The sequence below is a fragment of the Thunnus albacares genome, chromosome 14 (assembly GCF_914725855.1).
Source record: "Thunnus albacares chromosome 14, fThuAlb1.1, whole genome shotgun sequence".
Taxonomy (NCBI): domain Eukaryota; kingdom Metazoa; phylum Chordata; class Actinopteri; order Scombriformes; family Scombridae; genus Thunnus; species Thunnus albacares.
Window position 1 is genome coordinate 4,559,852 of NC_058119.1, and position 23,327 is coordinate 4,583,178.

Here is a 23,327-nt window from a genome sequence, read left to right on the forward strand (position 1 = left end):
AGGAAGAGATGTGGAGTTGTAACACTGAAAAACACTCAGCAGAAGTGTTGAATTTTGTACATTTTACTACTTAAATTCAGCCGGATCATGCTGTTAAAAAAAGCAAAGACTGGAAATGTTATATGCTGTAAATAATCTTGTATAAATATAGAAGAGTAAGAAATGTGGAAAATAAAAATGTTGCTGTTAAAAAAGAAGAAATAATCAGAGATGGATGTTTGCTGGAGAGCAGCAGGGTGATTACAAATCTGTATGCAAAATGAAATGCGTGTGTGTGTGTGTGTGTGTGTGTGTGTGTGTGTGTGTGTGTGTGTGTGTGTGTGTGTGTGTGTGTGTAAGGTTTGAGGGAGTAAAAGGCGAGGTCTGCAGGCATATCACAGTGTAGCTGCATATGCTGATTGCAGCCTGCATGTATGTACAAAATGGGATGCACAAAAAAAGGAGATATCGGGAGAGTAAGTGGGTTTGAGGTGATGAAGAGGAATGGTAGATTTTGGTGGTGGTGCTGGTTTTGAGAGTGGGGGGTGGGGGGGGGGTCGTCCTCCTCCCCCCCTCTTTCTCCCTCCTTCCATGCTTCCCCATGTCTTGTATACTCTCCCTTTATTCTAAAGAGATCGCCAAATAGTAGCCCGTGTAGATGTAGAGGGGTGGTGGTGAAACTGATCAGGTTCAAGTTCAGCGCTGGATTTTCTGATCGTGCTCTGCCTCCTAGCGACGGCACATGGCCATGGTGACTGTCACCCTAACGGAGCCACACACACACACACACACACTCTCTCTCTCTCGCGCTCGCTCTCGCTCCCTCTCTCTCTCTCTCTAAACCAAACAGCTACACAGGCGACAGCCAGTCAACATACCGAAACATAATCAAGCACTGATGCGTAAAGACGCCCAAATATCTTCTTGTTTTATGTTTGCGGGCCACTTGGAGAGCCGCTGAAAGGTGCGAGGTGGCGCACAGTACGGCACATGGTGGGGCGATAAACGCCACTTTGCCAATCGCCCCACAGTTTCCAAACACACTCATCTGCTTCCCCGTTACATATCGCACTTATGCCTGAATATGAAGCCAATAAACTAAAAGAAATGCATCTTGGGTGATAAATAAACGCCGTGCGTAAAGACGGGTTCTGCCGACTCAACTAAACATTGTTGGAATATCTTGTCGCTTTTCCTCACTCGCTGCAGTTGCAACGCACCAATGAGCTGATATTTGTTTCTTACCTTAACTGTACGTGAAGAATTGGAATCATAAGTTGACATTTTTGTCGGTCCAAATTTGGCTTTTTGAGAAAAATAAATGCAAGACACAGGACAAGATATGCTGTTGTCCTGTTGCTGTGTTTCTAACTCTGAGCTGCAGAGGCTCTGCTGTGTGTTTCAGGAAGAAACGTCTCATCTACACTAAACATCAATAAACTGCCTTTACATAAGAGGCATTAGGATTTAAAAGTGTGTAAAATATATCGATTTGTGTTGTCTCTACTGCCGAGCTGCTGATAGAGGGAGGCAGTTGTAAACAGTCGGACACGAGATTTTCCCCCCTCGATCCAAAAATCCACCTCCAAGTTTTTTTTTTCTTTTTTTTTCTGAAAGTAATCCAAAAATAGCACGAGAGAGAGCAGATGAAACCTGCCCGCAGAACTATCAGATGGTGATATTCCGGGGGGTGATCTCTCCACGAAGCTCCGCGGACAGGACGCGCTCTGCTACCGGGAGCCCAGTGCGTTCCCACTGACCGGAGCGACCGTGGGGGCACCGCAGCCAGAGCGAATGCACATTCTCGCCGTGTAACTTCCCTGTTTTCGCAGAGAAGCAGTAACGGGTATACACCGACACACAAAACTTTTTTCTCTCTTTTCGGGCTCCGAGCGGCTTTTACGCACGGAGGTGTCGCACTTTCTCGCCACGCTGTTAAGTCCAGTTGACCGGGTCCGAGCGGTGCGTCCGGTGTCCATAAGCTCTTCTTTTGCTGCCCTTTTCCCCTTTTGCTGAATGAATTGAAAGGGAGTCAGAAATGAACAATTGCTTTCTTTTTTGCATCTCTACTTACGCGAAAAATCCCGTTTGCTTAAGTGCTGGGGTTTGCCTTGCTTGCGGCGAGACATGGTGGCTGGCGGCGGCGGCGTTCAGCGCGGATCACATCGGGGAGAGCCGGGGTTAGAGAGGAGACTCCGGTGGGGCAAAAGAATATCTTCATCCAACGCCTTTGTCATCCACAAAAAATTAAAAAAAATAAAATAAATTAGAAATAATACAAAGATGGCGCGGAGGCGAAGGTGGATCGCGGGATCGCCGTCATGGCTTTTTTGAGAAAGGAGAGCAGAGGAAAAAAGAGAGAGAGAGTGTGTGTGAGAGAGGTGGATGGAGAGAGAGAGGGGAGAGAGATGGAAAAAATGGCAAAAGCCCCCCCCCCACCCCCACCCCCCCCCTCCCCCCCAACACCACCCCTCCCCTCAACCCCCCCTCTGTGCTGTGCAAGTTCAAGTGCACGGACGTGACGTTCCCGGCGAACTTGAACGTCAGGCGATGGACGGACACCCGACATACAAAAACATGGGCAGGGCCGAAGCACCCGAGTGGGAGTGGGAGTGGGAGGAGGGACGAACGGGACGCGCAATAACAACACCAATGGACGGTCATTAGAAAGAGAGAGAGAGAGAGAGAGAGAGGAGGAGGAGGAGGAGGGAGGGAGGGAGGGGGGCTGGACATGAGAAATAGACCAGGTGGAAGCCAATGGACACAGAGATCAGGGGGGCCGGACAAGAGGCACTTGGAGGGAGGGAGGAGTATGTGTGTGTGTGTGTGTGTGTGTGTGTATGTGTGTGTGTGTGTGTGTGTGTGTGTGTCTGCGCGCGCGCGCGAGTGTGAGAGAAAGAGGAGAGATGTCTAATGAAAGCAATATGCAGAGAGAGAGAGAGAGAGAGAGAGAGGTGGACGCAAAACAGGGCAAGGGAAGCCGCGGACAGGAGCTCACTGGAGGGGGGCGGATATAATACTGCTGCATGTACTAGAGACCGGAGGAGTGTGTACGTGTGTGTGCGTGTGTGTGTGCGCGTGTGCGTGCGTGCGTGTGTGTGTGTGTGTGTGTGTGAGTGAGTTAACAAAGTCTGTCGCATGCGGTGGCCACTGTTTCAGACTGAGAAAAGCGCGCAACGCTGGCCACAAGCTCACCTGGACGCACGCGCGCGCGCGCGCTTAAAGGCTACAAGGGGAGAGAGAGAGAGAGGTGCACGTGTTAAAATGACAAGGAGCGCGGCAAACTCTCCGGTAGCAGAGAACAGGACGGACAGGTTGAACAACCAACAGAAATACAGGCTCTAACCTGGGTGGCTTTACATATACACGGTGTGTGTTCTGCTCTGTTTACAGTTAATAATCACATCACATTATTCTACATTCAATACCTGCAAACCGCAATATTTTACCCAACAATAGTGCATAATCACTGATATTTATAATAACCTATACTCATAACAAAAAGAGCGAAAATATGTTCTGCACCTTTGCAGAAAAGCATTTGAAGACACTCACAACCTTTGAAGAATCAATGATTTTTTTTCACCCTAAAGGAAAAAAAGTTTTACCGGTTTATTTTTTATTTCTATTTTATTTTAAGGAACTGCGGGGATTCATATCTGATGTCTGGGTCACTTCCATACATGACTTGTTTCCACCTTTAGTTAAAATCCAGCCATTCAGCTCCCTTTGTGAATAACGCGCACTGTCTGTACCGTTGGAGGCGTACAGTAGTGTGTGTGTGTGTGTGTGTGTGTGTGTGTGTGTGTGTGTGTGTGTGTTGAGGGGAGGGGGGGCAGTTTAGATGAGGTACTATAGGGTCCAAAGCCCCTCTGTCTGTCCGTCTGTCTGTGTCTCTATCTGTCTGCGTGAAATCCAAACTGCAGACCGTGGGAGTGCGAGCGGGCCCATAAGAGCCCCGTGTAATAACTTTCAGATGTGCCTCAGGTTCGAGCTGCATACGGTACAGGGGAGGGTGTGTTGGTGGTGGTGGTGATGGGGGTGGAGAGGAGGAGAAGGAGGAGGAAGAAGAAGAAGAAGAAGAGGAGGGGGAAGAGATTGTAAATACTCTTGTAATAAAGGGGGTTTGGTAATATAAGACGCGGGGCTTAAAACGGCGAAGGCGCAGCCCGACGCGATCCGGCTTTTAGAATAACTACACAGGCATCAGCTGAGGAGACACCGCGCAAAATGGGCAGAAGAAGAGCCACTGGTGCTGTGGTATGAGGTGGAGAAGAGGGAACAGGAGGAGAAGACGGAGAGATTCGCCAGGAAAGCGGCACCGGCAGCGGCAGCGGCGGCGGCGGCGGCGGTTCTACACCGAGAGCCCGGAGAAGGAGCGACCTCGGCGGCGGCGACTCTAGTGGTGCTTCGGAGACCTGGAGCTACGCGCACTGACCGAAGAGGACGCGCACTTAATACCGAGGGGGTGGTGGTGGTGGTGGTGGTGGTGGAGGGAGGCAAGACAGAAGGAGGAGGAGGGGGAGGAGGAGGAGGGGGGTGATGGGAGAGAGACGGAGAGAGAGAGAGAGAGGAGCCGGAGGAGTGGAGGAGGAGGAGGAGGTTCAACGTCAAGGGGGAAAAATGCATGACCAGTGAGTGAAATATTTTTGCAGGTTGCAACTCGCTGCATGGCTTATAAAACGGACCGGCATTAGTGTGAGTGTGTGTGTGTGTGTCTGTGTGTGTGTGTGTGTGTCTGTGTGTCTGTGTGTGTTCGCGCGTGATTGTGCGTGCGCGTGCAGGGCGATTATCCCGTTTGTGACCGCGTGTCAAAGTTCAGGCAAGTTTAAACGTCGCAGGGGAGATTTTTGATAATAAAAATATCATTTTAAACAGAATATTATCTAAAAGCGATATTAACCAGGAGCTGGTTTAATACTTCATCCATTCCTTGTATTTTTAATCCTACAACCTATTCACAAGTGTAAATGCTGAATAGATTTGAAAACTATTTCCCCTCATCTGTAGATTTTAACTGTCTGCAGATGGACAGACTAATTCAGTTTTATTATTACTGAGCCATATTCATCTTCTCTTCACGTAGCCAGTTAAAACCAAACTAAACAACTCAACAGGGAAGCATTTAAGGCGGGATGAAAGATTAAAGAGAAGGAATTCATGTTTTAAGACAGAATTATTATTTCTGAAGACCAGCAGCGCTCTGGCAGTTTGGAAAATCGATTTTGAATATGTTTTTCACTGTCAGCAACAAGGTAGATCAAAAAAAAAAAGGCGCAGACGGTGAACGTTATGTGGAAGTTTAGTGTAGATTTTGATATTTGTTTCTTTCTCTATTCACCTCATTTGGGCACTTTTGCATAAAGGCGAGTTATTGTAATAAGTTTGTGATGATTTCAGTATCAGTGTGGGCACCTTTCCTCTTGATTTCAGCCCTCATCAGTGATGGAGACGCGCCTCTCTCTTAAAAAAAAAAAAAAAAAAAAAAAACTCCCCTCTGTGCATCCAAGATCAGGATAAAACATGTATTAAAGATCCTTAAAAATACTAACACAAGCTACAGAGTGTAAAGAGAAGACCTGGTTGATCCTTTGCAAAATGATGCGTCCTTTTAAAGAGTGTAATTGGGGGTAAATGGGAGGATTTTAGCTTTCTTTTCCCGGGCATCGGGTGTCCTGGGTGGCCTGTTGCTGTCTGGATGGCGACAGGCGGCCACCGCACCTACTAAACCTGATCCAGTAACACTAGAAGCCCTTACAGGCGGGCTGACACGGCGGAGTGGTGCACCTGGAGAGAAGAACATCCAGAAGGAAGCTGAGACTTTATCATATTATTGGTATTAATTATCAGATTTTATGACTTATCGTCTAGTCTGCCTTCATTTCACTTCAGGCCGATGTGGCACCAAAACATCCAAACCTGTGCGTCTGAGCAACAACTGATGGCTTCCTGAAGGTTTTATTGTGTTGATAGAAATGAGCCATGCAGCTCATCCATCAGGGGAAAACTTTTAATAGAGCCCATGTTATACCCACTTGGTACCCACGCTTAAAGGGGCCCTCGTTTTACACCCCGCACACACACACACACACACACACATACACACATCCGAGAGCACTAACCTTGACCTCTCTTTACACCCCGCTCCATCTGTTGGCAACAAAGAATGTTTTTCCTTTTTCTCTTCATCCCATCTCCTCCTCTCTCCCTCCTCCTCCTCCTCCTCTGACTTTATGCACCCTCTAACTCACACATACACACACACACACACACACACACACACACCAAGTCAAGACGGGACATTGATCAAAGCCCGCAGAGCTGCTCGGACTCAGGGAGCGCGCATGGGGGAATCTCTATATGTAAATGGCAGCGCGTCGCCGGTCCCGTCATAAATCAGTCAGGCTGCATGCTTAATGTGGAGGTACAGCAGCACTCTGCATGCATGAAAGACGCAGGCCTGGCTGCATGTTTGCGTGTGTGCATGAATATATGTCATTGTGTTCCATATTTAATCTCTTATTTATTCTTTTTTTTTTAAGAAGAAGCAAAAACCCACCAGACCTCACTATAGAAGCCACAGGCTACTTTCAGGTGTAAAGATAAAAATTGATATTGCAGTATTTTCTGCGGCACATGTAGGCCACACTCTGCCATCTTTAACTTTATCTCCTATTCAGCACTTTTATTCGCTTGTTAATGCGGCTACAACTTCCATCAGCCTATATATTCAGTACATATGCACTGAGCGAATGGACAGCGGCGTGCTTTGATGATATGTTCATAAAACGGGGAAGGGGTGTGGGGTGGGGGGGGGAGAATTTAGGCTTTGTAAGGAGCGTGAAAAGAGCGCAGGGACCACAGGGCATCAGACCGGCGGTGGTCACATGCGCGCCTTCCCCTGCACGCACGACAGCTCCGGGGAAATTGAGTGACTGGGGGCGCATTTCAATATATGGAAATGACCGGGGGGCTCCTGAGATAAATCAGCTCCACACACTCCCTCCCTTCCACACTGTCCCCCACACCCTTCCACACCCGCCCGCCCACCCCCTCCACCCCACCCCTCCCTCCCTCCCTCCCTCTGCAGGCTTCCTCTTCACACCTTCATTTCTCTCCCTCTCTCTCTCTCTCTCCATCCAGACGCTGCTTGTGTTGCTTTTGTCATAATTCCCCAAAGCCGTGCGTCAAAACGTGCAGAGTAAACTGACATTAACGGCGTTATTATACAGAATTAAAAGGCGACATAAAACACGCTGAGCCCGCGGTGGATGGGGCCTAACAGTTGTGTCTTTTTGGGTAAATTAAAGGATTTGATCTCCAGTCTGTGATCAACGTAAGCGAAATATCCACTGACTACTGTACAATCAAATCTAAATGTATGCATATTATGATATTCAGCGTGTAAATTGTTACATGATGTAACTTGCATCAGCGTGTTGGCTGGATGCTGAGAAAAATATAAAAAAAAAATATATCGTTTAAAAAGTGTGATCAAATTGTTTTAGGTGCCTGTTCACCGCTGAACCTGCCGGAACCAAACTTCATATTGTGCAATTTAGTAAATCGTCAGTGGGATTCTGCATAGCGCCAAGAAAAAATTATGATTAATTGTTGGGCCTTTGAATCCAAGGTGTTATTCGACTGCAGTTATTATTTATAACAAATAGTTCGTGTTTTATGATTACAATCGTATAAAATCAGCCCTTTTCGCGATTTGTGTAAAAAAATGAGATTTTTGACAAATAATTCTAGCAAAAACGTGACCAGTGTTGTGATAAAAAAAAATATATAATTTTTGGTAGGTTTTCGGTTTTCATGTGTTTATTTCCGACGGGAATGAGCTTCAAATCCCTATTAAATCCAGTGCCAAAAGAATTTCAGGTTCTGGTAGTCTCCACACACACACACACACACACATACACACATCACCATCACCACTATCCTCACATCCCAGAAGCTTTACAATAACGGGAGCCGGCTGGATTTCACAACGTGCCATTATCACACCGGGGATGTGCGCGCACGCCGTTGCGTCGGGCCGGTGGTATTAGATAAAATCAGACGGGATTACACGGCTATAGAGCAAATTATCAGACCCCCCTTCTCCCCCCCCACCCGCCCCTCCTCACATCCTTCCACCACCACCACCACCACCACCACCACCATCCCTCCTTCCTCTGCATGATGTGTGGCGCTGATGTGACGGCTGAGTTTAAAGTCACTCACAGAGCGCTTCAGTCAAATGAAGAGGGTCTCCCAAACTGTGTGTGCCACGAGACAGATCGTCATTAAAGCCACTTAGCGCGATTTCACATCATGTTGAAAGAATTTATTGTCTCCACTGTATCTCATAAGTGACTGACACGTTCTCTCATTGTGCTGCGTTGGGACCACTTGGAAAACCCTCAAAGGACCCCTGAAGGGCCCCAGACCACAAACAAAACCCCCCCTCCGCACTGCATTGCACACACACAAGGTCCGGTGTCTTTAAAGAGTCATGTAGCGCGCACTTTCCTCTCTCTAACCCTCCACCACCACCACCACCACCACATCCATCCATCCATCCATCCATCTAGCTGTAATGCGCGGACACGTTTATGTTCTCCGTATTAAGTCGTTGTTAATTTTACACTAAACGGGTTGTTATGAAGATGAATGACGGGAGCAGAATGATACACTTGGGACAGTTGTGCGTTTTTTTTTTCTGTTCTGAGAGGAATCCTGTGCTGGTGCTTATAGCTATAGGGATCTATAAAGGCGGGAGAGTGCTGGTCTGGAGGGACCAGTATGTGCTGCTGATGTTAAACATCACGGTGACAAGTTACTGGTGTTTTAAGGGTTTGACTGATGTGTGGTTTGCTACTAAAAGCTCAAAGTGTTTTTTACCAGGATTGTGATTAATGCAAACGTTTGTGAGACAGAGTTTAGACCGATATGTAACACTAAACCTCTCTACTGAGAGCCGGGAACATTAACATGAAATGATGCAAACCTCTGTGGATGGTGTGGTGATGGATGGATGATAGAAAATGAATAGTTTTATAATCCACACAGTTGAAAAATGCTCTGACATTCTGCTTTCTGCTCAAAGGAACATCAGCAGACACCTGAGCTGAGAGCAGTTGATGGACTCCTCTCTGAGTTGTATTTTAAAGTGAATGAACTCATCTAATAGCCGCATAACCTTTAATATAGTAGCTGTAACCAATGTTTTAAGACCCCCATCAAAAAAGCTCCAGTGATTCTAGTTGAGGTGACTTTCATGGCTCAACATCTCCAAACACGGACTCTAGCTCCCTCTAGCGTCCAAACACCGCCGCTGTCAGAGCGCACGGAGATGTGATCGGGGGGCCCCTGAAAAGGCTGCAGCCCTCCGCCGAGGGCCCAGAGCATCAAACCGAGGCTCAGGGTGGAAATAAAGGATTAGATTTTGGAATTACATTTTGACAGAGTGATGAGAAGTATCGGAGGTCTCATTAAAAAAAAATCAAATAAATAAATATCAGCTTGAATGAGGAAGGAGAGGTGGTTTAGTTTGGAACAGAGGATGGAGATGAGATGAAGGAGCGGGCTGAATGAGAAATAACTCAAGAGGAAAGCTGATGAAATATGATCGATTTTTTTCTGGGTTAATTTTTCGGATTATTGAAGGTGATAACAGTCTTTTTTCTAATTGAGGTCTTGATTTATGTTGATGGTGTTTTTTCATTTCAAAGCTGAAATTCTGAAATAAAAAAAATCAACTCTCATCTCCTTCAGTTGTGCTCTGAAACTTTGTTGTAAATTAGATTTTTTATTTCAAACAAAAAAGTTTTCTAAACAGCCTCCAGCGTTATTATTCCACTAATTTTATATCCAGACAAAAATATTGTCTTTAAATCTTTAGTTTTGCTATTTTAAGCTGAACTTACTCGGGTTGCAACAAGACGTTCAGTTATTTTTATTTGTCTATTTCGTTTTATTTATGATTTATTCATTTTTTTTCTATACGGCAAACTTCTAGTCTGATAAATCTCATGAAAACAATAAAAAAAGATGTTAAGCAGATTTTAATTTTTAGGCTACAATATTTCACATCTAATCGTTATTATTATCATCATTCGGTTATTATTATTCTTTTGGGCTTTTCAAATAGGTAATAATGGCGATAAGGATAATAAGAGTGCCGCTCTTCATGAAGTCATTAGTCTAATATCAAATCTTGTCTGACTATAAAGAGCGTTAATTCCTCCGCAGTGATGAGCGGCTGTAAATGAAGTTGGATCCAGTAAATCTCTCCGCAGAGCTTCTCTTCCTTCAGCGCTGCTTCTACCTTCGGAAGGCTGAACGGGCCGCACCTCAGAGAGCTTTAGTGATAAATCATGTATTTTTAATGAATATCAATAGAAGAACACCCCCCCCAAAAGCCAGGAGCCCGGGCCGGCTATCTAATTAGATTAAGCGGCGGTGAGGGGCGGTGCGGGCCGGACGGGGAATTGTGCGGTAATGATGCTGTATCACGGCAGCGACTTTCTAATGGGCTCTGAAGCGCTGCCACGCAGCCAAACTAGGGGCCCTTTCAAACCATTAACACCGAGGGGGGAAATGACAAATCTAATGTGACATGACACCCTTCTGTTTCAGTCTGCCTCTTAACCAGAAAGCCTCAAGTCCCCGCGTCACTTATCAACTGAGTTCACACACCGCATTTCTACACACACAGTGGAGCGATAACTTATTATTATCATAAGTCATCAATTATAAGTTGCATTGTTTGTTTTCATTAATGTCAAATAACACTTGTTCCATCTAAAGAGAGCAGCAAAACTGCTAATCTCCTATTAAATAGTGGTCCTACAACTAAGTATAGCACGATATACATTACTTTATAGAATTATTACAGCAAAATGTATGTAATGTTTTGGGATCATGATATGCCAAACATCAGACAGCTACCACTCAATGTTCCAAAGGGCTTCACAGAAAAAACAGAAAAAAACATGCAACACAATAAAATAATAGAAATGAATATAAAGGCACAGAAATGCAGATTCATGAATTTTTAGTGTTGGTGCAGAGTTTTGCTGCAGGATGTGAGGTTGAGTGCAGGTACATATGGACACAAAAGCTCACAAATACTGCAGGAAGACTGAGGAGTGCTTTAAAAGTCATGAGTAATTTTAAAATCAACCGGATGGAGGTTATTTGTTCTTGTCTGGCTGCAGCATTCTGTAAAAGTTGATTATGTGAGCAGGCTTTGCCACTCAGGCAGGTGACACATTTTTCTGTAATCTATATTTAGCTGATTCGGGCCATAAAAGGCACCATGAAGCACAATAAGCTTACTATAAGTCATTAGTGAGAACTATAAACCCCTATAAGAACACTGTGATATGGGAAATATACACAACTCTGATGATGTCATGAGAGGAACGGAGCAGTGTGTGTGATCAGTGCAGAAATACTCAAAGCTCTATAGGAATATTAATGAGAAATGATAAGTAGCACGTAGATTATATAGGAATAAAACAGGAACATTTCAACAGACAGATTGGTTAATTTTACCGTTACGTCTGTGAAGTAGGCATCTGATCTGATGAGGCTTTTGTAGTGATAAAATCTTTCATAGATTTAGGGGTCATTTAGTAATTTGGAGAAGTTTTGGGAACGGCAGGGGACCCATCAAGTGACAGTTTTGTTTTAAAGGACGGAGGCAATGGAGAAAATTTAGATTTAACTGACATTTCTGTGTCATTAAGTGTGACTGTTTTATTGCATAAAAGTTGATGTGTCCTCCATAACTTTATTCGTCAGGGACAACACTCGTTTTGAAACATTGCTATGGGACATTAAGTCTCTCTGCTGGAACTGAGAATAATCTCATTCATTTTCATGTCAGGTTTTTTCCTAAATGGTTTGGAGGAATCTTTATCATTACAGATGGTCAACACTGACTGCTTAATATCTCATATTGAGTAAAATGCTAATACAGGCATCAGTATTAATTAATTTAATAACCCTAAATTATTTATAGATTAATGAATTGTAAATTGAGTCCTGACACATGATAGATTGTCTCAATCACTCAGTCATTCTCTCATCCATGTGTAGCACACATGATCTCAGCTGCTTATGGATGCATTTATGCGTTTTCTGAAAATCACACTTCGCTTCTGAAGAAGACTGATTTCTAGCTGTTTTGTGACACCAGTTAATATTTTTTTGTTAATAGTAGACGTGTTATTAAGAAACAGTGTGTTTGCTTTTTTGCATGTTGAGCCTGCTGGTTGAATTGAGGAGAAGCTTCATACATGCTTATTAATTTATATGTGAGTAGAGGAGCTGAGGAGAAGTCCATTCACTTCCATTATCATTTAGGTTATTCAGGAAAATGTACATTCACATGCCTGCTTTCATTTGGAAGGATTAATAATAAACACAATACATACACTACATACAACACAGTGTACATTTTATTTCTTGCAGGTTCTGCTTAATGCACATGATGAACCTCATCTTCTTCATTTCTTTATTCATTATTTTTCTCTCTAAATGTTTTGTCAACATTATTTGACCATCAGGCCAATAAAGCAAACAGAAACTGAAGGAGAACATGAGAACCTGATTCAACATTTGCTTCCACTGCTTGTAACAAGCAAATCAGTTGATCACAAGATGGCGCTAAAGAGCTTCATATGTCCTCCAGAATGAGCGTTTGATCTACTGACCTCTGGATGGAGATTCAGAGAAACACCAACGCTGACAGTGTGAAAACATCAAGCTGTTACGTTCTCATGAAGACTCACCGGACGTAGACGTTTCCATACAGCTGCTGCTGATGATGATGATGATGGCTGGATGAACTCCAGGTTTTAGCCTCTTTTGTGAAGATAATGCACCTTTCATTTTATGTGAGCACATGTGGTGCATTTTAAAGGTATGTTTAACATATTATTTATCATATGTTCATGTATTTGATAATGTTTTATGTATCTTATGTTCAATGTGTGTGTGTGTGTGTGTGTGTGTGTGTGTGTGTCCGACAGATTTCCTCTTGGGGAGAATAAAGTTCAAGTTGAAATTGGACTGTGTGTAATTTATGTAAAGTAACTATCGCACACATGCTTACTTGTAAGTAATAAAATAGTTAATATATTAATAATAACATATAATTGTCATATATTTACCATTGATCATGACACAAATGGACAGTCATTTCCTGTGCACTGATACTTAAAAGTCTTGAACACTAACAATGTTCTCTCTCTCTCACACACACACACAAAATAACACTTGAAGCCTATTAAACTGTTGCGCAAAATATCCCGCTAATGAAAACACATTCTGTCCGTTTCAAACTTTGTTTTATGATTAGTTGATCTTAAAGCAAACAGTGAGATTCTGTGGAACGCTTTAAGGAAACGTTGGTAAGTAGGACTCAGCTCCTCTGGCCTGATGCTGTGCTGTTTGTCTGTCAGAGGTCTCAGTGATACCTTCATTGTGGAGATATTTTGCACTCACATGCTGCCTTCTCTTCATAGCAGTCACTTGGTGCAGTTTACATGCTATATATTATTCATAGCTTCATAGCTGGATTTGTGATTGGTCAGTCGTCTGTAGCAGGACGAGGGAAACTGAATATCCATAAGGCTCTGGAAAAGTAGAAAAGTTCATAATCTTGTCACCTTTTATGTTTGTTTGTTTGTTTGTTTATATAAAATGCTACATTGTCTATAAAGTTGTTATTTTTTAACCCCATCATGTATGATCCAGCATGGTACTGACAGGCCTTAACAACTAAATAAATATTTTGTTCAGCTATTTTTTTCTAATCAGCAATGGACAATTCTCCAATGTAAAGACAGATGCTCCAGTCAAGGGCATGAATCGGGAAATAAAAAATTTCATCAGCACTGTATGAAGTGAGATGATTAAATCAGAACATTTGACAGAATTCTTCCACCTGACAATCTGAGCTGATGGTGCAGTAACTGGTAGGAAAACACTGCTGTGACTGTGTTACTGCACAGCTACATCTAACCAACCGTCCTAAATAAAGTATCTTTAATGTTTTCAAATTAGCTTTAGGTGCAGGAAAAGGAAGCTCATCATTGTCTTCCTGGTGTAAATGCTGTAAAGCAGTTGATGACCTGGAGTCTCAGATGAAAGACATGAAATTTCCATGAACTCACCATTTGTAAACCACAGGAGTCCTGTTATCCTGTAACGGTTTTATATATAATGCACCATCTCAGTGCTCTATATTCTTGTCTGTTAGATGTATTTTGTCCTACAACATGCATAACTCATGTGACAAAAAGAAAGACACAGAAAAGAAATATATGAGTCAATAAAATGGGACTTGGTATATTTTTTTCCTTGTAATGGCTATATGTGGATGGGAGGAGGAACTTACAGTGCTTACTGCTGTGTATTAATATTATTAATTAATACTTTTTTTGATCTGGATCAAAAAAGGATCAGGATCAGATTTGTTGGCCTATGAATTTGATAGAGGGAAATAAATAAATACACCATCTCTGCATTTAAAAACTGAGATGCTATACCTGGTCCATCCACAGGGAGGCAGCAGTAGCCTGGAGTGAGGACCAGAGAGTTGAAGAGTTGACTACCAGAGTCAGTTCAAACTGAAACTAAAATCACTGAGGACTCACATGTAGAGAAACTGTAGTGGTAAATGAAAAAAGATGTGAACTATCATCTCTAGTCTGTTATTATAATGTTGTCAAAACCATCACCAGTGTGTCATATTCAGAGAAGAACCAAATAACTTTTAACAATGTAGTATTGCTAGAAGTCAGCAGGGCCTTTTCCTACGGGGCCCTGTTCTTAAGGAATAACCTTCCTGCTGATGTCAGACAATCAGAGTCTGTTGAGTACTTTAAATCTAAACCTCACGTTTCTCTCTCTGAATGACATATTCATCCGTCTCTCTCTCTTGTGTGAATAATGTATTTTCTTGTCTCTTGTCCCGTGTATGTGAATGGTGTGACATGAGTATCCCCTGTGTGCATGTGCAGTCAGTCCTCCTGCCAGGTCTCCATAGTGACGGAGGTCACGTAGCTCAGGTCATTTTCTGTTCTGGTGGCACCTGGAAGCTGCTTGGCATCCTCTTCATCACATTCTTCATATATATTATAAATCCATTACAATTTTATTATCCTGTTCAATGCTGTATTTTGTAATTTGTCTTTATTGTTCTGTACACACATCTTTTGCACGTCTGTCCATCCTGGGAGAGTGATCCCTCCGCTGTTGCTCTTCCTGAGGTTTCCCCTGTTAAAGGGTTTTTTGGGAGAGTTTTTCCCTTATTTGAATTGCAGGTCTGAGGACAGAGGATGTTGTATTGCTGTACAGACTGTAAAGCCCCCTGAGGCAATTTTGTGATATTGGGCTATACAAATAGAACTGACTTGACTTACCATGATAAACCATCATATGTTAAGATTTTTCAAAGGTGGCCCAACAGTATTATACAAATAAAAGGGTGAGGATATGTGTACTTTCTACTAAGTCCATCCTAAATATCTCTTTGCCATTGCTTTCCTAAGACTTTAACCATTATGTCTATTCTCTTAACTACCATATAATATGCTTATAAACAAGCATATTGACATGGAACTCTGTTTTCACTGGTTTGATTGGTGGGGCATCAAGGCAAGAAATATTACAAACCTACTGTAGCTCATCTTACCTTCAGTCATACACCAGTGGATCCAAGAAAAAACTGGAAATGGAGGATGCATTTTTTTTATGTAGCGGTCAAAGCACCAATGAAGAATAAACTGTCACAATCACATTCACCATGTTAAATAAAGCTCTGAAGCACCTGCTTCACAATAATAACGAGGCCACTCCCTTCGAAAAAGCCATGATCTTCTTCCACACAGTCTTTTATTTGTAAATAATAAAAATGAACTCTTGAATATAAAACATACACATCAGTAGAGCCACATCTGTTATACAAACAAGAACTGTTGCAGTGAATACTTCGTCTTTCATCTAGAATCGTGGTTTGGGAGTGGGGAGCCATGGGCTGTAAACAATCAGTATTCCTGGAGTAATACTGACAAAGGAAAGGGCAGTCGGCCACACCGCCAAGAGTTTCAACAGAAACATCTGCAAAATATGTCTGCAAAACCAGATTTCTCATTGGCTTTAGAAGTCCAGTCCAAACCAATAGTAATAAACAGGGGGGAGGGGGGTTTAAGGAAAACAAAGTAAACTTTGTTCCAATTGTTTCTGCATTTTTTTCTGCAACTGGGAAAAAATAAAGGCCTATTAGCGCCCCCCTGTGGCTCAGTGCCGCTCAGCGGCTCGAGCACATCGACAGGACGCAAATTCCCCTCAACAAGATCAGGAATGTTAGTGTGTCAGCGATGTTTTGTTTGTTCATAACTTAAGTTCAAGCCGCTCATCCTGATTTGTATGTACAAGGTGTGCATGTGTGTGTGTTTGTGACGGGTGTACAGTCAGATACACTCTTTTTATATTCATATATCTATATCTTTATAATTTCTGTCAAACTCATAATGATACTTCATATACATTTAGCTGTTATACGCACATTCTCTATCTCTGTCTCTAGCCCCGACTGTCTTAAACTACAGTTTAGACACCTACAGCCTCAGTGACGCCAGGGGCTCGAGTATGCTCAGTACTACAGAACAGCACTGTTGTTCAAAGGGTTCAAAGAAAAAACAGAAACAAAGAGAATCTTTTTTTTTCCGGAGACTTCCTAATATGGATATTTAGACCCAGAGTGGTAGGCGTGGCCTGGGAGGAGTTGATTCCCCCCATTGGTCCGCTCCTGTTAGGGGGCGGGGATGGCTTGGCTTTTCTCGGTTTGTATTCATATTCAGTACGAGCAAACTGTACAAGAACATGCAACATACAAGCTGGCCTAAAAGTATGTGGAACTAACACACATAGTCTAGTCTTTTTTTCTGTTTTTGTTTTTTTGAGAATTGTTCGTTAATTTGTCTCGTCTTCGATTTTACAAAAAGTAGAGAACAAAACAGAAACAAAACAAACGGAACAAAAGAAACGTGCATGCAGCTTGGGGCCGGGGTGGGATGTCCCCGAGTCATGCTGCTCCCTCCTACAGGGGGAGTTTGAGGGGTCAGGAAGGGGAAGAGATGGGGGGTGGTGGTGGTGGAAGTTGGGCGAAGGGTGTTCGGGCGAATGTGACCTGAACCTTATTGTCGGCCTTTGGCGCAGCATCACTCGAAAACCAAACATACACACACACAGAGGGAGTCTGCACCTTATGGTACCATTCTGAACTCTAAAACGAAGAAGAAAAAATGATTCCAAATGAAAAATAAAAAGCAAATAGTAAATTTGGCCTCTATTTTCTTTCCTCTTTGTTTAGACAAAGAACAAAACTTTTTGTTTTGCTTCCGTCTGAATAAAGCAGTCAAGCTTTTCTTGTGCTTGCTTTCATATCTCACAACAAGGCTAAGAATGTGCACGTGCGTGTGCAGGCTCCCTTTCCTTAAAAAGGTTACCAAACCATGCCAAACCGCTGCCCCTCGTGCTCATCTACACCGACACTGTTACCATGGTAACACCGGTAGAGACGACAGCCAACCTCTATGTGATGGTACAGCTGCATGAAGCTGCATCAGTTTGCTACTTTACTATCTCGCACTCATCCCTGTGGCCTAGCAGTAAGCTCTACTCTGATTGGCTGGAGGGCTACTGGGTGGAGGACTCCACTTTGATCGGGTGCTCTGATAGGGGCTGCACGAGAAAGGAAGAACAAAAGAAAGAGAGAGAAGTGAACAATAATGAACGTGGACAGAAACTCCACTGCTGCAGCTCAGAGGAGAAAACAAAGAAAGCAAAGCTTTGAAAACAAAAAGGCGCAAGGAGAGGGAAGAGGGAAGGTGTGAGACGTGATTGTCAGACTCCAGCTAAGCTTTGATTGGCTAGTTCTGTCTCTCCCTCTCTCTCTTTCTCTCTCTCTCATTCCCTGTCTCTCCATCTGGTTTTTCATTGGTTGACCGAGGGCTTCTGGTTGTCGTCCTCGGGCGTGATCACGCCCTCTGCTCAGTTGTGGTCCAGTAGCTGTGGTCCATGATTTTGTCATTTAAGGTATATTGGGGGGTTTTGCGGTCGCCATTCCGGTCACTAGGACCGAACGCCCGGCGGCGGTCCTGAGCTGTCCAATGACGTCTGAGACGCCAGCCGTGTGAGCGGAGCTAATGTAGGGTCCACCAATGAGGACGGCGGAAACAGTTTGTACCAGCCAATCACCGTGCTTGAGAGGTCCAGCTCCTCCAATAGGATCTGTGCTACACCCATGAAACATTTGTGGTCCAATCGTCCATAGTCGCCCCACACTATCACCTACAGGAAAGAAGGGTAGAGATTAGTCAAACTGGTGAGTGTTGAACTGGGAAAAGAAACACACATTATGACTGTGTTTATAAGGAATTTCTTAACACACAAGGGTGGCAATAAGTAATTCTAGGCTTCAGAATGACCTGACTCAAGACTTTAAAGCAAAACTGAATGTTTGATTAATACTTTTGACCAGGAAAATAGAAATTCTCAAAGTCAGAAGTCAGAAGAGTCAAAGCCAATTTCAAGTAAGAAAAGTCCAAGTCAAGTCTTGAGTCATTCAAAACAAATCAGGTCTCACATAATTTGAGGCGAGTCCTGGTCAAGTTTCAAGTATTCTGAAAAAAGTTTTGGTCAAATCAAGTCTTTCAAGAAAAGTCAAAGTAAAATCTCAGTCTCAATCTCATTTGAGACAAGTCTCAAGTAACTGAACGCAACTCAAGTTTCAAGTAATCGAGACAAGAGCAAGTCAGGTCTCTTGTCATTGGAGAAAAGTCAAAGTCAAGCTTCAAGTAATTTGAGACCAGCGCAAGTCAAATTTTCAAGTCCAAGTCAAGTCTAGAGTATTTCAAGACAAGTTTCAAGTAATTTGAGACAAGTCCAAATCGAGTCTCAAGTCCACAAGAGCAAATCTAAGTTACACGGCTTTGTGAGGAAATGGCAAAGATATTGCAGAGCTCCAGAATAATACAATAATAATGCTTTTTCCTTCCAAAGCTGTGTTACTGGTGTTTTTTAGTTCTTTTATAGCACAGTCCTAATAAAGTATTCAACATATGAGTTTAAGATTATTTTCTTTACAATTGTTTCAGTATTTATCAAGTGAAATGAGACTTAATATTTGCTTTCAAGTCTCAAGTCAAGTTAAGTCTCTAGGGAGTGAAATCTCAAGTAAGTCAGTTTTAGTCTGACTCAAGTCCTCACACACTCACACACACACACAGATTACCTGAAGCACCTTGCCCTGGGGACTCTCATCAAAGAGCAGATGCTGCTGGTAGAGGGGCTCCAGGGTCTTTCGTGCAATCTTAGTTTTCTTTTTGGCTTTACAAGTTCCATTATCCAGCAGGTACACCTTGACATAGGGAGCTGGAGATGGAGGAATGGAGTTAAGAGGGAGCAAACAGAGAAAAAGGGAAGACAAAGAGAGATTGGGAGGTGGGGAAGAGGTAAAAAATGAAGACGGGGAAGAAGAAAGGAGGGAGAAACTATGCTAGGTTGTGTTTGACATTCAGGCATCAGACAAAGTGCTGTTTCTCAGGTTTGAGTGTGAGTGTGTTACCTGGGAGGGATTTGGAGCCTGGTTTGGGAGTAAGGCCGCGAGCCCTGATCACCTCCACCTCCAGCTGGCCTTTCTTATCCATCAAACCGATCTGAACATCACCTGTATGTATGGTAAACCCACAAACACACATATGAACCCCATTAGACAGTCAATTAAACACATTAGATATATATTAAACTTAAAAATCATGGAAATATAAAGTCTGTGGTGGAGTCCTCACTCACCCATGGCAGGTGTTGCTAGTGTTTGCCGGCCCACCAGCTGACCAGGGCCTAAACCGTCCAGGAAGTCACTAAACTGACTGTCAGCACCCAACCGCATCCCTGAGAAGATCAGACTGACACACACACACACACACACACACACACACACACACACACACACAAATCATTAAAAAATTCCCACATTACCTCTCAAATCACATATTGTAAGAGAGAGGCAGAAACATTTGGTAATATAAACATTGATAATGGTTACAACACAGCACACTGCCTGACATAGTCTCTATGATGATATTACCGCAAGATGCAGCAGATATTTTGACCTGTGCATAACTAATGTTTACTCTCAAGGTCTTGCACAGTTCAGTCAGACAACCTTGGCCACTGAATAAGAAATATAATTGTAGTAACCAATTATATTTCTTGTCTGTCACTTTTACCAGGTACCTTCTGATATAATAACAAGACTAAGAGTCTACAGCCACACAAGTGGCTATTTGAGGCTGTACTGAGGCACAGTGGTGCTTTGAGCTAAATGCTAAATTTTAAAATGCTGATTTTTCTGCAGATAAATGTTTACCATGTTCACCATCTTAGTTTAGCATGTTAGCATGCTAAAATTTGCTAATTAGCACTAAACACAAAGTAAAATTTAGACTGACAGGAATGTCATTAGTTCTGCAGGTAGTTGGTCATAAAAATTCAAAAAATTAAAATTTGGACCTGATGATGGCACTAAATGAAAAGTTAAAGGAGTACTCTACTGATTTAGCATAGCACTCCTTTAACATTGTCACACTCAATATGGACAATTTTTAAAAAGGATCAAAATGGATAGCAGCAGAACCAGAGGTATTGTCTTACTTATTCCACACATTCCTCTTCCTTGACAAAACCTGGAGCCTACATTACCCACAATGCAACTCAAGCAGATTCACTTGACTGTAAAGATTACGCTGGTAGATATTGCATGCTATTATAGCCTTGAGCCATACAGTGTAATCATTGTAAGTCACTTGAAGCAGTTCATCAGATTTCACACAGCTCCCTCTAAAAGCCACAAAAGGCTTTATACAACGTTTTTCACAGATGCAGTAGTACTCCCCAACACCTGGAAACACACTTTGATGTTTAAAATCAATCTAGTTTTCCTTTAAGGGATCACTGTTATTACATGTTATCCCATGGAGGAAATGAAAAAATGTTATGGTAATCCATCCAATACTTGTTGAGACATTTTAGTCTGAACCAAAGTAGTGGGCTGACTGACCGATATTGCCAACCCTAGAGCCACGTCGCCAATGTAGCTAAAAAACATGGAAGCAGTGTGCCCTTGTACCCTCAACCTTCAACAGAGTGTTTACCCCCAATAAAATAACAGATGAAGCATGACAGAGATCAGATTTGAAGTATCTCCGGAGTCTAATGTAGCCACAACTGCACCTACAGAAGCTCTTCATGGAATTTCTGTCCTCATTCTGTAAGTGTAAAGCAAAACTTAACTTGCTGGCATTGTCTTGCTTGTGAATAGAAAGCAGCCCTTTGAAAATATAATAAAATTCATAGACAGAGCTCCCATTCACAAGCACTGTCACAGTCCTTCCTGAGAATATTGTCCACCAAATCATGACGCTCTACCTCTTCCTAGTTAGGTTCTCACTATGTGCTGTAGTACACTGAGCATATAGTCAACACAACAACCTTTCTGTCTTCACATGTAAGTCTTATATTGACAACAGCTGTAGACTGGACACATGCGTCAGTGTGTACGTACTTCCCCTCAGAGCTGTAGCTGTTCATGCTGCCATCGGTGGATTCTCTGCTGGCCTGCCGGTTCATGGCTGTCCCTCCTCGTGGGTACTCCACTGCCATACCCGTTTCCACGCTCCTCTGTATGCTGCTGCTGCCTGCCTTACCCACCTTCTTACCTGTTGATGCTTCTATGGCAAACACAGAAACATGGTGTTAAGCCATGGGTCTTTTTTGCACGTGCCATTTTAACCAAGGGTGTTATCAGTTATCAGGCATCTCATGTCATACGTACCCAAAATTCAAATTGGACCAGCATTTGTACATGACAGGATAAAGACTATAATATAATATAGGTTACAAGCTTTCAGACGCTGAGTTGTTTCTTTTTGATACTTCTTTGCAGAGATTTCAAGGTAGCAACTCTGACAAGCCTGATAACTATAGGCTGAGATCTATCGCTATGTGGGCCATCCCATGCAAATTAATATTCCATGGTGACCTCACCAACATATCAACAAATTTGAACACACAAAAAAATTCATATCAGTTTTTTTTTTAATCTGGAGAACCCTTTAAACCTGCTATATTAGCTGATGAGGTCACTGCAGGAAGATGTGGTTGACGTTAATATGACTCAGTCACCTACAGTATATCTTGAATGTTTGGCAGGGTAAGTGAGGGATTGAGGGTTGAGGGGCTGAGGAAATCATATAGTGTACATCCAACCTTAAAGGAAGAGTTCAGCTCTTTTTAAAAGCCTGCTGTTTTAAGTCCACGAAAAGAACTATTGGCAGCGTCTCAGGTAGTGAGACATGGATATCAAGTCGGATTTAGTTTTATTTTGTTAGTGAAATTAAAGTAGTGACATTTAACAACAACAAACTGCTGGGAATTTGTTTTCTTGACGCAGCCAGGCGTTTTCTAGAACTGAACCAGCCTTTAAACATGATTGTGGCAGAAGAGGGTGGAGTAAGGAAGCGTGCCGGAGACAGAGTTCGGGAAGGGCTGGAAGTGCTACCTTTGTCTGTCTATCAAAACTACTCTTCAACTCTCCCTTGCTGTCATTCTCTCTGTGTGGTTCCCTGTCTGCCTAAGTTTGATCTATTCTGTCTGCATCTGTGTCTGTAAAAAGTGTGTTATGATGCTTTATTATGATTCTTTATTAATTTAATTTAACTTGAACCAATGAGAAGATCAGACTAATGTCTCACAATACAATTAGAGACACATCAGAAAAGTTAAATCTAGCAGCTGCTACATAATGTACTCAACCCTCTAAATGTATTTTTTTGTAATGTGTAATATGATATCATGCTCTATGTTTGATTATCAAGCACCCACAATGCACCTTTATGGCACCTGTAAGTCCTTATGAGCATCACCTGCAGTAAAGTGTTGCTTGTCATAGTTTCTTTCTGTCTTTCACTGTGTGTCTATCTGCCTTTAAAACTGTCTGTCAGTCTAACTATTGCTTTACCTTTCTGTCTGTCCGCCGCCTTACCCGCCGCCTCTGAAATAACACACACAACAACAACAAATCCAATGAACAACAAAAACAGCAACAGTGGATACAATGGTAAACCTCTGTGTGTGTGTCAGTCTTAGTGACTGCCTGCTCTCTGCCTTACAGTCTGTATTGTGTGTGTGTGTGTGTGTGTGTGTGTGTGTGTGTCTGACCCCTCGTTCACAAGTGCTGGTTTAAACTGTATCTGTAGTTTAGTCTGTTGCTGTGTCCTGTA

At 42.8% G+C, this 23,327-nt stretch overlaps 2 protein-coding genes across 23 annotated transcripts in view; both read right to left on the reverse strand.

Moving 5' to 3' along the window:
- Positions 1–2,371, reverse strand: part of bcl11aa (BAF chromatin remodeling complex subunit BCL11A a) — a 52,738-nt gene extending 50,367 nt beyond the window's left edge. For both annotated transcript variants that reach the window (XM_044373647.1, XM_044373646.1), the window contains exon 1: positions 2,054–2,371. In XM_044373647.1, the coding sequence (XP_044229582.1) occupies positions 2,054–2,108 (55 nt within the window). In that variant the 5' untranslated portion in view covers positions 2,109–2,371. The remainder of the gene's footprint in view (positions 1–2,053) is intronic.
- A 13,486-nt stretch (positions 2,372–15,857) lies between these two features.
- LOC122997566 (regulating synaptic membrane exocytosis protein 1-like) overlaps positions 15,858–23,327 on the reverse strand; it is a 101,127-nt gene continuing 93,657 nt past the window's right edge. For 19 of the 21 annotated variants that reach the window (XM_044373807.1, XM_044373793.1, XM_044373808.1 and 16 more), the window contains 6 exons: positions 23,066–23,098; positions 21,611–21,776; positions 19,840–19,952; positions 19,613–19,714; positions 19,280–19,419; positions 15,858–18,336 (listed from right to left, as the gene is read on the reverse strand). In XM_044373807.1, the coding sequence (XP_044229742.1) occupies positions 18,118–18,336; positions 19,280–19,419; positions 19,613–19,714; positions 19,840–19,952; positions 21,611–21,776; positions 23,066–23,098 (773 nt within the window). In that variant the 3' untranslated portion in view covers positions 15,858–18,117. The remainder of the gene's footprint in view (positions 18,337–19,279; positions 19,420–19,612; positions 19,715–19,839; positions 19,953–21,610; positions 21,777–23,065; positions 23,099–23,327) is intronic. The other 2 variants (XM_044373790.1, XM_044373791.1) reach the window with 2 other exon arrangements.